Source organism: Rhipicephalus microplus, chromosome 4, assembly GCF_043290135.1.
Source record: "Rhipicephalus microplus isolate Deutch F79 chromosome 4, USDA_Rmic, whole genome shotgun sequence".
Taxonomy (NCBI): Eukaryota; Metazoa; Arthropoda; class Arachnida; order Ixodida; family Ixodidae; genus Rhipicephalus; species Rhipicephalus microplus.
The window spans coordinates 10,406,313-10,422,938 of record NC_134703.1 but is presented as its reverse complement, the minus strand read 5'-3'; the positions used below and the strand labels follow the sequence as shown (position 1 = coordinate 10,422,938).

General features: G+C 44.0%; 1 protein-coding gene across 8 annotated transcripts in view; it reads left to right on the top strand.

The window, feature by feature from the left end:
- rols (zinc-RING finger and ankyrin repeat domain-containing protein rolling pebbles) overlaps positions 1-10,928 on the top strand; it is a 469,239-nt gene extending 458,311 nt beyond the window's left edge. For all 8 annotated transcript variants that reach the window (XM_075892151.1, XM_075892148.1, XM_075892147.1 and 5 more), the window contains one exon: positions 10,502-10,928. In XM_075892151.1, the coding sequence (XP_075748266.1) occupies positions 10,502-10,598 (97 nt within the window). In that variant the 3' untranslated portion in view covers positions 10,599-10,928. The remainder of the gene's footprint in view (positions 1-10,501) is intronic.
- The last annotated feature ends 5,698 nt before the right edge of the window (positions 10,929-16,626 follow it).

Genomic DNA, 16,626 nt, shown 5'->3' with positions numbered 1-16,626 from the left:
AAATCGGTGTGTGACGTTTAGTTCTAGTTCAAAGTGGTGAAACGCTTCGCGAAAGCACTGCGCGGGAAGCTGGAGTGGCACGCACGAGCACAAGCGCTAAAGCGAAAGGAACTTTAGTGGTGCCAAAAAATTTCCGGTTGGATAGTTTCGATTGTCAGCGAAGCACCCTTGCACGATAAACACGGCCAGCGTTAGGAATCTCGGAGGTTGTGTGTGTTTCTCCGCTAACTATCAACGAGTCCAAGCAACAGATGCCGTCACAGTAGACCGGCGTGCTCATTTATGCGATCGTAATCGCGTGTGACGCAGTTGGGGTGATTTCCACTGGAGGTCAGTGGTGGTTTCCGACCTTCCGTCGCGTCAAAAAGTCTGGAAAATTGGACTCCGGGCGGTTCGAGCGTCCGAAATTTCAGACTTCCTTATACATTGATTCTATGGGGCTCGTGGCGGTGCCGCAAAGATGTCTGAATTATCGGGCATGTCCGAAAAATCGGCACTTGACTGTATCTTATTTCGTGTTGAAGGAACAGTGGCTATTGCAGTTGCTGAGGTTACATATTCTAAATGAAGTGATTAAATCTGAAGCAATGTTTTCTGAAGCGACATACTCACAGTTACTAAATTAATTTAGATGCATTAGAAAGGCATAGCTCTTCCAGTTTGGTTGGTTGTGATCTTGAGGAATCCGAGTAAAATGTGTTTACAATTCTTAGTTCCGCGAAAACTGATCGGTGTGCATGGCTCCATCTCGGGCAAGACGATACCGAAAATTTGCAAGGGCTGCAGTTATGTAAAAGCAAGATCGGTAATTACCAGGTGGGCACATGCTAGATGGATATTAAAAGATTTCGCGGGTCACACACAGATGCATGCGCTGAATTGTAACTACCGCAAGCGTGCCGCGCGTGCAATTCTATAGGCGCTCGCGAAAACTGACCTCAGCGGCTGCTCGGGAACTAGACCTGTCTTGCCGGTTTTGGAGCACGTGGCGGGCTGTACCCGTGCGCTCTGTCATCCAACAGCCGTGACATAGTGCTGGTTAAGTCACCTTTGCCGCATTGCAATAGTGCTTTTCTAAAAGGCTCATCACATATTGGAAGGGGTTTTTAGCATTAGTCACGTGACACAGCTCATTTTGTTCAATTATTCATGCGCGTATAAGCCACTTAACTGTGAATACTAGTACGACAGCTGACTTCTAAAAATATTATGGCAATCATCTGAAACAGGGTATGACATTGCTGGCGTCATAAAAAAAAATGTGTGCCAGCTTTTTTTTTTTTTTTTTTGCCTCCCTAGCTATTGCTCATTTTCACTAATCCCCTGATTTTCAAAGTTGCCAGTTTGGTAGATCCATATACGAATTCTCAGAGTATGCACAAATGCTAATTTGGGCTTCTTCATTGTTTGCTCAGTAGGGTGGTTCAAAATACTACTTTCATTTTATTGCAATACCAGTGCTCATGTTTACTCTGCACAACTCAGGTGTTGTTGTATGGTTTGTATGATCAGCGTCAAATGAAACTTGATCAGGGGTAAGCCTTCAAGATGATATAGTGTGTGCCGTCCACTTATCACCATGGACAAGTACGCATATATGCGCAGAGCTGCCGAACAGGATGCGCACGCCTGCCAATGGTGGTAACTGGACGATGTTCACTATACTGTCATTGGGTTGTGATGCGGACGAAGGCAGCAGACTCTATGTTCAGATGAAACTGTTTATTCAGCCGAGCTTGTGGCCAAGAAACTGAAAGTCGAATTACGGCAACATACGGGCACTGATAGCGCCGAACAGAGTGTCATTCGGCGATCAAATGACAAGCGGTGAAGCTCAGCGGCATCATTAATGCGCACGAAACAGCTTGAGGAGCACGACATGAACAACTTCAGGTTGTGCACAGGGCCGTTGACGATTCGTGATGCCATCGAGGACAAACTCGTAGTTGATTAGGTTGAGACGTCGAACCTGTACGGTCCGAAGTACCATCGCAGAAGTTTTTCCCTCAGTCCACGTCGGTGTATCGGCATCCAGAGCTAAACCCAGTCAGCGGGTTGGTATTTTGCAAAGTGTCGTTGAAGATTTTAACAGCGGCTGTCGACCGTCTGTTGCTTCTTTATGCGGAGGTAGGCGAGTTGTCATGCTTCTTCGGTGCGCTGAAGGTAAACAGTCACATCAAGGTTGTCTTCGTCAGGGACACTTGGCAGCATGGTGTCGAGCGTTAGGGGTCGTTTCCTTCCGTAGAGCAACTTGAATGTAAACATTCAACAGATATCTGTCTGGTTGGGTATGTAAACTGGGAAACGATTAAATTTCCAACCAAAAAAGTATGTGAATATGCTTAAACCCAACGTTTAGGAACTGACCTGGTTCCTTCCTCGGGGGGACTGGGGCTACATTGCAGCTGCGTCTTCAAACCACTCGCGGGGCGGTTAATGACCTCCCCCCATCTTCCGTACTGCCGAGCAGCGTAGTTCGTGTTTATACACTAGGGTAAAAGTTCCGAGAGAGCGGTTGATATCTTGGGCCACTCGCTGTATATGCCACAACTCAAGTAGTAACCTTCTCCAGTCAGTCTCGCTTTCAAGGATGGTCGCTGCGTCGAAATTTATCCGGTGTCCAAACGTCTGAGAATGCTCGGCGACTGCACTGCACTCTTTGTAGATTCGAACTTCCGGACGTCGTTGGTGTGTGGTTTGAATCATTCTGGTAGGTTTTTTGTCTCTTTGATATACGAAGGGCACTCAGCGCACAGGATTTTGTAGACGACACCAGGGCTCATGCTCATTGGTGGACAGTCTTTCGGGTGGGGAAGGAGGCGGCCCAGCGTACATGAAGGCACGTTCACAATGTGAACCCCTTCTTTGAAGACCCGCGCTAACGTCTTGCTGGTTCCTTGGACGTATGGGACCGGTATGCGTTTCGGAGGGCTATCAATTAATGCTGATCGGGGTTTTCGTATCTTCTGTTGCTCTGCGTGGCGGGTGGCGGCTCGCATGAAGTTATCTGAGTATCCTTTTTTTCTGGGGTCTACAATTACACAAGCCTCTTCTTTCTTTCGCTCCATGTCATTGGAACATATTTTCCTGGCTCTCTTGAATAACTTGGTCACAACCGAGGCCTTGTGGCAGGCAGGATGAGATTAATCATATTGCAGGTAGGGGCAGGTGTGCGTTGGATTTCTGTGAATGAAGAACTCCAAGCCATTGCGCTTTCTTGCCACTGGACGTCGAAAAAGGGCAGGCTGTGGTCACTTTCACACTCGGCCGTAAATTGTATGGCTGGGTGCACAAAATTTGAATACTGTCTGAAGTTTTTCAATTTTAGACATTTTCATGACGCAAAAGCAATCATTCATATAATAAAGAGAGAGCTTGGGTTGCGGCGAGAAGGAGCTGAGTGCTTGCTCTTTTGCCAGGTTTGTCATCAATCTTTCATCTCGTCCACTCACTGATCTGAAAGCTTCTGTTCTGGCAAAGGGACAGGGCTATAACATATCAACCATGCCCCGTCTACCAGAAGTTGTCGCGGCTGTAGAGTAAGCCGTTCAGAGCGTGAGGCCGAGCGCCAGAAAAGAAATTAGGCTGAAATCAATTGGGATCTTTCCGAAACTACCATTACAAAGAAAAAGAACTTAACTGCAGAGGACAGCCAGGCACTTCGGGAACTTCGATAGGATCGGAGCATAGTCATCTTGCCGGCTGACAAGGGCAATTCGACAGTGGTGTTCGACAGCCGGGACTACAATCGGAAGATTTAAGCTCCTTTAGAAGGGGACACATACACGCAGCTAGGAAAGGACCCAACGAAGCAAACCCAGACACCGCTAAACAAGCTACTCGCGGAAATTTTCAAGCATTACCAGTGGCGTACCAACTCTCTCGCGAGTGGGGCAGCAAACCTGCCTGTATATATATATATATATATATATATATATATATATATATATATATATATAAGAGAGAACTTCATCAACGCGCTCTCACTTCGATATGAATTTGCATACACAGATGTGGCACCACTCGCTTTCTTAGATACGACGAAGTTCAATCACTCTTGACAGGCTGAGAGGGGTGCCCTTAGCCTGATTTCCACGTCCGAAACAATTCGTCACACTCATCGGCTCGGAACAATTTTGACAGAGCAGCTGTAACAATATATCTTTTCTGAAGAAAATTATTTTCTGAAAGCAGCAAATGCTTTGACCGGTCTTTAAAAAGCTTGCTCGTTCCCATTCATAACTTCATCAACAAGTAACAGTAGAATAAAAGCACGAAAAAGTGATGTAATATTATAGGGCTCATGTTCAGCGCTCGCCTGCTCTGCAATACTACAGCACAAGATGCGAGGCGTCTCACAGACAGCCCACACCGCATAGAGCCCACAAGGAAAGTCATCAGAGAGGAAATGTTGGCAAATTTTATGTTGTAACATTGCCTCGTAACATTTTCATTCTCCTGTAAGAACACATTTGATTGATTACTGTTGTGACGGAAAACTTCACCTCACTTATTGGTTTCCCCAGCATGCAGCAAGAGTGACCACTATCAAAAAGGGGGGGCTCAGTGCTGTGTTGGGGGCTGGCTGGTCCCGACGAAGCAGAGGAAGAAGAAGACGGCTGAGGGAGACGTACGCGACCGGCGGGGACGCCGACCAGCCTGAACACGCGGGTTGGCACGAAGCGCTGAAGGAAGGAACAACAACCGCCCTCCACGATTACCCAACACACACTGATTTTATTTTACAGTCGCCTTGAAATCCTAGAAGCCAGAGCGGCGCCCCCTGGCATCCTCACATGTCATTTCGAAACCGAAAACCCAGAATACAACAACCATCCCCTCTTCGAAAAAAGTTCACCTATACACTGTTTATATTTATACGTGATCGATACAAAAGTATATACAAGGTATGTACATTGGAACACATGAAAATTCGGAGCACGGCACACCGAACTCACATACTACGAGTCCTGAAAATGCACTGACAAAAAAAAAAATCTACACAACTGTTCGGAACAAGAGTTCTACATCACATAGTCTTCGAACCGACGGGGCTTCTGCCGCTTCCGCTTAGGGCGGGCCCTTTTGGGTGTAGAATCAGGTGTCTCCGCACCTTGGTCACTTCTGCTCTGATGTGACACATCAAGAGCAGTGGAAGATTGTGAAGGTTCCAAACTAGCGTTAACATTTGCGGTCTCATCAGAGCTCGCAGCATGAGCTTCAGAAGAATTTTGCGGACAGGAGTCCGGTTCAACGGTCTCAGCCGTATTTGAAAGTTCGAAGTGAACCGTATGACTTGGTGTACTTGAACCAGCAACACCGACTGGTAACTCTTCCCCCCTTGAAGAAATGCCTGTACATGGAGGCCACATGTAATAATCTGATATATAGTTGAAAGGCGCGGACGGAACGTGATGGGGAAGACATTTAGGTGTTGAAGGCGAATTCATATGAAAAATAACAAGGCGCGAAGCATTCCAGATGTTACCATCACTTAAGCGAAACGAAGTGGGGCTAACCTGGCCCAAGACTTTGCAAGGACCCCGATACTTGGGGCGCTTGCCTGGCACACGAACCTTGGTTAGATCGCCAGTGCGAACTTTGGACTGCTTTGCACCTCGACGGGTGTCAACACACTTTTTCATTGCTTGTTGATGAGAAAAAACTCTGGTACGGATTTGATCAGGAAAAGACACTGCTATGTTACGAGGCAAAGAGACTATGTCGAGAGCAACTCGCGGTTGCCTACCGTGGAGAAGTTGAACAGGAGACACTCCAGTGGTGCCTTGTGGTGTGAACCTGTACGAAGCTAAACATTCAGTCAAGACTTGCTTGAGGGGACGGTGCTCTAATTGGGCGATCTGGATATGTTCCTTCAGAACGCGATTAAAGTGCTCGATTTGCCCATTTGATTGGGGATAGAAAACTGATGACCTCAAGTGCTGAATTCCTCGTTGTGAAAGAAAGGCCTCAAAATGTTGGGATTGAAACTGTGGACCATTGTCCGTAACTATGGCATCAGGAAAACCTTCCCGGCTGAAAATTGAAGACAGAAACTCAATGATGACCTCAGAAGTAACCGTATGTGGGAAACAAATTTCTGGCCATTTGGAATGGTAGTCGATGAGAGAAACAGTGAACCGGGCATTTTGCGAAACATTATGCAAAGGACCGATGATGTCCATGCCGAGTTTCTGCAAAGGTCGATCAGGCCACTGGACTGGCTGCAATGGAGAAAATTCAGGTTTGGCAGACTTGTCAGCTGCCTGACATATATGGCAGTTGTAAACTGCATGCTCGACCTGCTTGTCTAAGGCTGGCCACCAGTACCTGTCTCGGAGATTCTGTTTGGTGCGGACAATGCCTGGATGGGCCTCATGGGCAAGCTGTGTTAGCTTGTTACGGAAAGAAGCAGGGGGAATCACGCGTTCATCGCGGAAAAGCAAGTCCTCGACACAAGACAGTTCCTGTCGGACTGCGAAGTAAGGCAAGAATTCAGAAGCAAGAGCACATTTGGAAGGCCATCCTTCACGTAAATATTTGAGAACTTGAGACAAAGTGGAATCTGCAGCTGTAGCTGCCTGAAGCTCAGCTTTAGTAATGCAGGAAGTAACTAATGAAACAACTTCCTCATCCCGCTCTTCAGTAACTGGTATCTGAAGAGGAAGGCGCGACAGTGCATCAGCAACCACGTTATTAGAACCTTTGCAATATTGAACACTGAAATTATAATACACAAGTTTGGCACACCAATGGGAAATGCGAATGGGGCGGCGGCCTTCGGATCCTGCAGAAAGAAGAGCAACTAGTGCTTGGTGATCTGTACGTAATGTGAAGTGCCGGCCCCACAAGTAAACACGCCATTTCTCACAGGCAAAAAGACACGCGAGAGCTTTGCGCTCTCCTACTGAATATATGCGTTCAGCAGGGGTCAATGTACGAGATGCAAAAGCGATAGTGATCAGCTGATCATCTCTGAGTTGTTGAAACACTGCTCCCAGTCCAACATCGGACGCATCCGTCGTGATGACGATGGGAAGCTTCTCATTGAAAATACTAACAGCTGGATTTGAGGCCAGTATTGACTTAACTTGAATGAAGCTCTGCTCAGCTTCAGCTGACCAGTTAAAAGGCTGTGCTTGACGAAGTAGAGTACGCAGTGGATCAACAACATCAGCATAGTGAGGAAGAAACTTGGCATAATAACCAACAAGACCTAAAAAAGATTGCAAGGTTTTAACATCAGTAGGCCGTGGGGCATCGACAATGGCCTGAACTTTAGATTCAACAGGTGTCAAGCCGCGGGAACTGACATTATGTCCTAGAAATTGTAACTCATTCACAGAAAAAATGCACTTGTTATTAAGTTTCATACCACATTCACTGATGCGGTTGAGAACAGTATGCAAGTTAGCATCGTGCTCTTCGCGAGTACGTCCCCACACCAATATGTCATCCAAGTAACAAAGGGCGCCATTACAACCCTTAAGAATAATTGACATCATTTTCTGAAACACTGCAGGGGCAGATGCAAGCCCAAAACACAAACGGCGAAACCGAAACAAGCCTTCTTGCGATACAAATGTGGTTAAGTCTATACTGCACTCAGAAAGTTCAACTTGGTGATAAGCGGATGCGAGGTCCAGCTTGGAGAAACATACAGCTCCGGAGAGCTGATGAAGCAGTTCTTCAATGTGAGGAAGTGGAAACCCGTCTACGACGATCGCCTTGTTCGGTTCTCGTAAGTCGACGCATAGACGAAGGGATCCATCTTTTTTCTTGACGACGACCAGTGGAGAAACCCAGTCGGAAGCAGAGACAGGCTCGATGATTCCGCTGGCTTGAAGGCGAGACAGTTCTGCAGAGACTTGCTCACGGAGAAGAAGAGGAATGCGGCATAGCTTGGCACGCACAGGGCACACACCTGGTCGACGCATCACTTTATGCACAAACCGCGCACACAACCCAGTTGGATGCTTACACTAACCAGCATATAGTGCGCTTCGCGCTTTTCATCGCATACTGCAGTAAGGTATACATTGACACAGTGTTTATAATAGAGAACACAAATACTCAGCACAAACGTTCGCATATACTGCAATACTTACATGGAAGAAGCAGAGCTGAGGAAACCACAATGATCCTCAATCAACCCTGGTGAAGTGATCACCGCAGGGTACGACCAACACAAGACCAAAAAACCGCTAGAACATGCTCGTCTTGACTTGCGACACTTTCCACATATAAAAGCGACCAAAAATAAATGTCGCATATTAATGTCACTAAGGTTCTTTTGGCAAACGCGCTGCACGATAGAACATGCCGCATGCATACACGGAAAGAGAGCTTCCATGACTTGCTGCGCGCTATGTGCGAAACTACCAGAACCATGGCCCAAACTACAGTGTCATAATAATGTTTGACCACCACCTGCAATGTTGTCACCTGTAAATAAAAAATGCAACTTACTTTTTAATGTAGTATCTATATTATAAAATACATGATTATTTTACTTTTGTAATAGAAACCATCAAAAAAAAAATACGGGACTAATGCTATTGAAATGCGACCTAAGTTGTTGTCAACAAAAATGCTGACACTGTTGTCTTCGTCACGACAACGCAAAGTTCACTGCACTCTGGTCGTGGCAGATAACGAGTGCTGATTAGGAAAAAAAAACCTTCGCGCAGGAAAGCAATTGACCATTATGCTTTAAACATTACGTACTTGCGCAACAGCTCAGTGTGACGTAATGGCCAGTAGATTTCGTGTCATTCATGCACAGGTATGCAGGAAACGTCGAATAAAAGTTCGCTTTCTCCTAGCAATATTTTTGCAAAAACTTATGCGGGGCACCTTATATCACGCGTACCCTCTCTCACAGCGTTAAAATTCATTCAACGTACGTTACTCTACACATGGAAATTGTGTGTGTGTGTGTGTGTGTGTGTGTGTGTGTGTGTGTGTGTGTGTGTGTGTGTGTGTGTGTGTGTGTGTGTGTGTGTGTGTGTGTATATATATATATATATATATATATATATATATAAAACTTGCCGTGGATCCTGCCTACGGCAAGTTATCTTTTCACCCACTTTTCTTTCTTCTGATTTACATTATAATTGGCCTAATAACTTCCCCTATACTTTTCTTGGCATTATTATCTGTTAGATCTCATTAATATTGTGTAAAAAACACAAAAAACAAGCCCTTAAGTATACACTTGTTTCCCATGTGTATATATAAGTCGCAAGTAAACAAAGTTGAAGCACTTGATCAATTACCCAGTTCATTGATTAATTTGCACACAGAAACTTCCATTGAAATTGCCTGGCCTAATTAAGAACGAGTCACGAGTGTTTCCATTTGGCAGTTCCACTTGAACTAAATGGTTCAGTTGGGTATTCGATTTTTCAATTGGAAGTGAGCTTCCAATTGGGAGCTCCCATTTGGCTCAAGCGATGCCATTTGGTAATTTCAGTTGATCTACAATGTCCCCTTAGTGAACCCATTTGGCCCAATTGGAATTGAGCACATCACCTTGAACCATTTGGAAATTTCAAATGGACCTGTTGGGAATACCATTGGCCCAGTTGGAAATCACTATTACCATTTGGACCATCTTGAAATTTTTGCGCAAGCACACAGGGACACAGAAAGGAAGACAAACGGGTGCAATCCAACAACTGGTTTATTTTAAGTTGTTTATTTAAAATACACCATTTGTTGTATTGCACCCGTTTGTCTTCCTTTCTGTGTCCCTGTGTGCTTGCGTAAAGATTTCAAGATGGATATGTTCCAACTAAGCCGAATCGCAGTTTTGCTTCATTTGCACCAATTGATAGTTCCCAATAGTTTCAATAGTTTTTTTTGTTTTTTTTTCAACTGGGATATGCATTCATTTTTTTTTTTCTTTTTTGGCAGTTCAAGTTCAGAGTGCAAAATTGTTTCAATTGTTTTTTTTTTCTAAGTGCAAGTTATAACCTGGGCTGGGTTGTATGTGAGAAATTATGGCTTACGAGCACTTCATGGACATGGGTCAAGAAGTGCCGGCCCTTCCCCTCCTCCCCCACAAAAAAAGAAAATCTTCTGTGGAAGTGTCAGTGTGAGCACCCATTTGTGTGCCTAAATATAATTGACCTTGTTCTCAAATAAGACAAATGTTCTTGTAGTACATATTCATAGTGATATAAGGGACCAACAAAGACCTTTATCAAAAAGCACAAGAACAAGTGGCGTTTACATTATCATTAAAAAACAGAAAATAAGAATAGTCTAAAAAATTGCCACTATCTGGATCAAGCTGTAATGCCACAGTCTTGTACCAGGACATTTTTTTTGTTAAATACTCATTCACCAATGCATGTGTATGGGAAGCTTCAGTTTGCTAATGCATTAGATAATTGAAAAAGTTGCAACAACGAAATACATGTTAGCATATTTACAAGTGTTGAAGGCACACAAATGTTTTGTTCAAAATGCCAATTTTTTGTTTTAATTCTAGCTCTCTGGACAACGAGTCACACTGCACAGACAGCATGGACCAGGTTTGCAGCATTTCAGTGGACAGCAGACTCAGCTTGGCATCAGTGCATCTTTGAGCACAGTCTGTAGGGACGAGAACTCCTGTCTGTCTGAAGATGGCATTTGGAAAGTGCATCTCTCCACACACTTCCCCCGTTCTTGCCCTGGTCAAGAACCTTCCTGTTGTAGTTTACTGTGACCTCTTTCTGTCTTGGTAGGTTCCTGTTCACACAAGTGCATGCAGCACAGAAAAGGAAGACTAAGTATTTATTACTTTATTGTGCGTCTTACGTCTTTGTACATAACAGCCCGACTTCTCTGTATTTATGCGAGCAACACTCATGGAAAAGAAGAAACACACTGATATCGTAAGGTGGCATTACCACGTGACAGAACCAGGATAGACGTCACTTGTTAGCACTGTTGGGGACGTATTTCCAGTTCCAAGTGTCTGTGTCGAGTGGTCGCTGGCTGGCTATTGATCTACTACACATTTCAAAATGAAATACCACAGTTGGCATGCATTGCACAGGCACTATTAGGAAGTGCCCACATGCAAGAAACCCAATCTGTGCTTGGGTATTGTGTGTGCAATGATTTTTTTTTCAAACACATGAGCTTATTATACAAACATGCGGACGCTGCATTACAAAGCTGTTTATGAGTATTGTTTTTGTGATGTGACCAATCACGGAAAGTCGTAGCAAGCACGAACTATGCGGGCATATTACAGTCAACACAGGTGCAAAAAAAAAAAATTAAATGGGCTTCTCACACGTTGGCAACGATGACTTACAAAGGTGTTGTTTGTGACATGCGAATATTGTCTCTGTGAGGCAAGCAGATGGCATTTGACATAGCAGCTTTGGTAATAGTAGTAACATGCCACAAGATTCATACTTGCAAAGTGCATAGTGGTACGTACCAAGTGGTAGGCTATGACAGTGTGGTTCTTGTAGATGCATGGCTTTTAAGGCTGCTACAGTCTTCTACCTTGCTGTTTTTGCATTTGGTTGTTGTAAGGATGAAGAATTTACATAGAACCACGAAAAGCGCTGCAGTACGAAAGACTCCTGATACTAATCGAGAATGATAATAGCACACAATTTATGTCCTTAATTGATGGATTATGCAACTGTCTCTTTTGCGTGCCATTGTTAATATATCTGCATGTATAGTTTAGAGACAAACACGTGGTATGATGCAATGCGGGCTTTTGGACTTTATTGAATGCACATCCACGGCAGAATGAAACGTTAAGAAATAATAAAATAAAATATGCCACCTAATACTTGCATGTACGAGCTGTTTTATTCATCAAATGACTTAAGCTTACCTTGAGACATTCAATGGCTGTAATAAGAAAGGTCTTGAATCTTTAGGCTATCATGATTAAGAGCAGTCTATGTTCATTACAAGAGAGAACTCTTGCAACACTAAGGGTAGACTCTGGACATAATGTTAATCTAAAAGAAGCTGATTGCTCCTTTACTGAGAAGTGTCACACATTCAAAGTATTATGTTATTATGAGTTTTCTCTTGGACTGACTTAGGTTAGCAAAAACAAAACCCGGCATGTCTGATTTGTTCTGTTTGTGTGAGTTATATGAAACCCTGCAATTTATAATCCACAAGCCATTAATAAAATTTTTTGGTACTTGTTAGCATAGCCTAACTAATTTACTGTCACAAATATTTTACTGCGTACGTTCTTAGCATATAAAAATTATAACTTCGCATGCTGCTCTAGGAAATGCTCGATGCAGGAAATGGCAACACTCAGAAAACCATCAAGGGTGCACTATCTAAATATGTCCACTTTTCTTCCTGCTAGGTTAGTTTAATATATATATATATATATATATATAGGTATGGAATATGGCACAATGGGAGCGTTGTCAACAAGGATAAATATATTTATTTCCCAACAGTTCCGGGAGGGGTCCTCCCTTCATCTGGGTATCATCCCCTGATGAAGGGAGGACCCCTCCCAAAACTGTTGGGAAATAAATATATTTATCCTTGTTGACAACGCTCCCATTGCGCCATATTCCATACCTTCACGAAGACTAACTGGCCCATTGAATTATTACTCCCACTATATATATATATATATATATATATATATATATATATATATATATATATATATATATATATATATATATATATATATATTTTTTTTTTTCTGCATTATAAAATTAGTGAAGCAAATTTTTTGTTGGTCACTCAATGAAAATAATAGAATACAAATAAAATACAAAGTACTTTAACAGTATTTATGCCCAAATAAATTACTTCTAGCCAGGATACTTAGCATGGAGTTCTCTTGGTTATTTAGTTAACACATTGTACTGATGTGATAAATAAGTTTTAACCCTTCTTGGAGTAAGTTATATCACACCAGCAATTTTATTGCTTAAGGAGTTCTAGCAGATAGCAGAGTGGCATGCGTTAATACTTAGCTCACAAGCGTGCCCACATTACATGGCTAACATACTTCAGTTTAAAATACTTTACACTGAGTCCTCATTTAGTTTAAATGCCTGCTCGCACTTATTCTTCTATAAAGTCTTTTTAGACTGTGTACTGTGTGCCTGTGCTAAAAAAACTGTTATATTTCATGGTGAGCACAAATGTAAAATTTCCATGAGTGTGGCATTTAGTGTCTGCAAACAAAGCAGCGAGCGTTGACCATAAATTTGATGATGAACCTGATTGGCAAGTCCTTCAAGCAGCTTTCTTGGGAGCACTTCATCCTGTTTTTAACTCGTCACATGACTCATGAAGCAGGAGGTAAATGCAGTTTAATAGAAATGTATTCCATATAATAAAGCCTACCCAAATGTTCCACTTATTGTATTGTTGGGTATAATTTTATAAGCCCAAGCCTATATTTTGTATTTAACTGATGCTCCAAATTTTACTTCTGTACATAAAAAGACAAGTATTTCAAACTAGGTTTTCTTGATTGGAGCAGACACTGCGCTCGTGCAAGTGATGCGTATTACACTTTCTAATAATATTAGTGAAAAATAATGGTTTTGTAAAGGCCATACACAAAATCATCACAACTTTATTATAAGGTTGAAATACTATGTGTTTGTGATGTACATATAAGGGTATTTGTAGATAAAGTATGCTTTATAGAAAATTATATTGCCTAACACTTGTACTTCTGTTTCACAGCACACACATTCACACAGGTAGGGAAAAAAACGAAGTGTACGTGGACATATATGTTTTTGACAATAAACTAGATTTGTTTCCATCGAAAACTTGTGACATGTGCTTCCTTAGTTTTTTAAAGTCTATGAAAAGCTGAAAGCATCGAATTTTGAACATCTCACAAAACAACATCGACAGCCTTGTAGTACGTGGCCCTCCACAGGATTGTTGAGGAAGCACCTCTAAAATGGAGAATTCTCATTCATTTGAAACCGTCTCTGCAATGTTTTTGAACTGTTCTACGTCGTGGACCTCACACGACCACTACACCATCAACTAATAGACAAAAGGCAATGATGTTGTTGGTATGCACAGGTGACGCAGGGACAAAGCGTGTTGCTGAGAGTCTTGACACCAACTTTATTGTTTGTTCAACTCGGGGGATGTATTCCCCTTTCCTCTCCCTCTCCGCACCTTTGTTGGGGATGCAGAAGGAGAGAAAGAAATATTGATCTGTGACTAGAGTCACTTCAGTATATGCTCCCGAGGGAGCAGAGTAGCGCATAGGTCCACGGTCTTGCATGATTATCAACTATATATATATATATATATATATATATATATATATATATATATATATATATATATATATATATATATATATATATATAATTACGTAGCAAAGTTGAGATTTGTTTTTGCAGTTAGTTGCTAAACCTGTCACCGATCGCCAGTCGATGTGCCTGGTGTGTCAACAACTGGCGAAGAAAGAAGAAATGCCTGCTTTTGGGGCTATGCAACAGCAGTTTAGAATAATTCTTTAGTGAATAACATGCAGCGTCGCTGCCACATGGTCAAATCGTGCCAGCTACAGAAGATAAGCAACAACTCACAAACACAAAATATAGGTCCTCCAACGTTCATGGAGCGCCCCACTAAGCCTTCATCATTGATTATTTCAGCATGTTTTTCGAAATTGGGCCGAATTCACACTAACATTTTGCTCTGAGTCTAAAGCCGATTCGTAGTTGTAGCGAGCTGCACAGAGCACAACGGTCACATCATAGCCTAGGCGAAAATATGATGCAAGATTTCATGTGGTCCAAGTGGTCACATGCTTTCAGGTGGCCATTGAAGTGGTCCCACTTGCTTTCAAGTGGGAATTCAAGTAGTCCGTTGAAGTGGTCCCACTTGCTGCGAAGTGGTTTTGAAAGTAGTACCAGTGGCTCTCAATCTCCCATTAAAACGGCACTACTTGTACGGCAACTGGTCTACTTGCTTTCAAGTTGTCACTGAGATGGGACTACTTAAACGACATTGACGCCAACTTACTTTCAAGGGACCACAGACGGTGACATAATGCAGATTGTGGGAATTTAGAGTGACAGAACGGGTGAGAGGGCCCCTCTGGACATCGAAGGGTGAGCACGCCTTTTGTTTCCGACCGTTGGAGCTCGCTTGGACTCGGAAACGGTGCCCTGCGCTCGCAGCGAATGCTTACCTTTCGTTGCCCCTTCCAAACGCTAGGCTGAAGAGCGATGTGGTGTGTTCGTGCGTGGTCATTATATATACGCCGACCCGTACCTCTCAAAGCCAACGTGAGTAGAGTTTGCCTTCGCTCGAGTGATCGGACCCTGTTGTCACTGATCGTGAGAGCGCGCCCCATAGTCGCGAGTGCCCGTTTCCCTAAGCGGCGTGTTACCGTGAATCATTTTGCCCATGGAGACGTACTCGCGGCACCCCTTGTGTTCTACTTCCGCCCGTCAGCCACAGAGTAATGTAAAAGGTTACTATACGGATAGGCCTCTTTCGCTGCGGCAACACCAAAACGCAATAAAGTATTGTGACTTGTTTGAGAGGAGTACTGTGTACTTGCCACGCTGCGCTCAGTGCCAGCCGCCCTGTTGATCGCTACCCATGCTAGTGGCCGTACTCCTACGGGATACGTGTACATTACACTGGCGCTCAGCGCGGTATCAAAAGCTCAAAGCTTTTGACTGCGTTTAATGAATCAGTTAGTCTGTGCGATTCGGGCTCGTCGCAACATGTTTGCTTCGCGGGATTTTAGATGCGAAGCAGCTTCCCGTGAGTGTGGGCGTACATACCTTTCCCGGCTATAGCCGGCGTTGCGAGAGCTAGCGATCGCGTTCGCTAAAGGCGACGTCAACACCGACGAGGCGGGAGCCAGGGAAGCAGAGCGCAAGCGTCCCGCCTCCCGGGCCTTTGCGTTTCAAACAAACATTTACTCGAGTAAACGCTACTCCGAGTTTCGCTTCAAACCGTTCTCCCAGCACCCGCGTCGACGCCTGTTTGAACCGGGTGAAGGCTGTATTACAGTGTACAGTACACTGTAGCTGTACTCACTGCTGCTGCTTCGCATCCCATCAGGGTCGCCTTCGGGGAGATAAGGTCCATAGTTTGTTGTCCGCGGACTGTTTTTTTTTTTTTTTTTTTTTCGGGTCCCCCGTTGCTCAACGAGGCCAGTGCCTCTATCGAAGGGCTCCTTTTTGCACCCGTACGTGCCGTCACCCCCTGTTGTGGTGAAGGCACAAAGCGCGCCTCTCTTTGGAGATGGAGCGTCGTTTCAGAATGGGCCCGTTGTCCTACACGAACGGTACGCACAAGCGCCTCCCACTGCAAATGCACCCTTTGGAATGCATGACAGTTCGTCGGCACAGCGCTCGTCGGTTCTCTGCAGAATTGACGGAGCACAGGCTTTGGCCGTCGCCGACTTCTGCCCGCTGTCAGCTGTGCAACTGACCACTTCGAACGCACGCTGAGCAGGCGCCTGAATTGTCGATGGTAGCTGCACCGAGTGTGCGTTGTGTTCGACAGCAGGGAAATTCCACAAGGAGCCTCGTTTGTTCTGGGAATGGCGCGCAGGTTGGTGATACTTTTGAAACCGCTCCTCTGATAGAGCTGGAAGACTGTTTACCT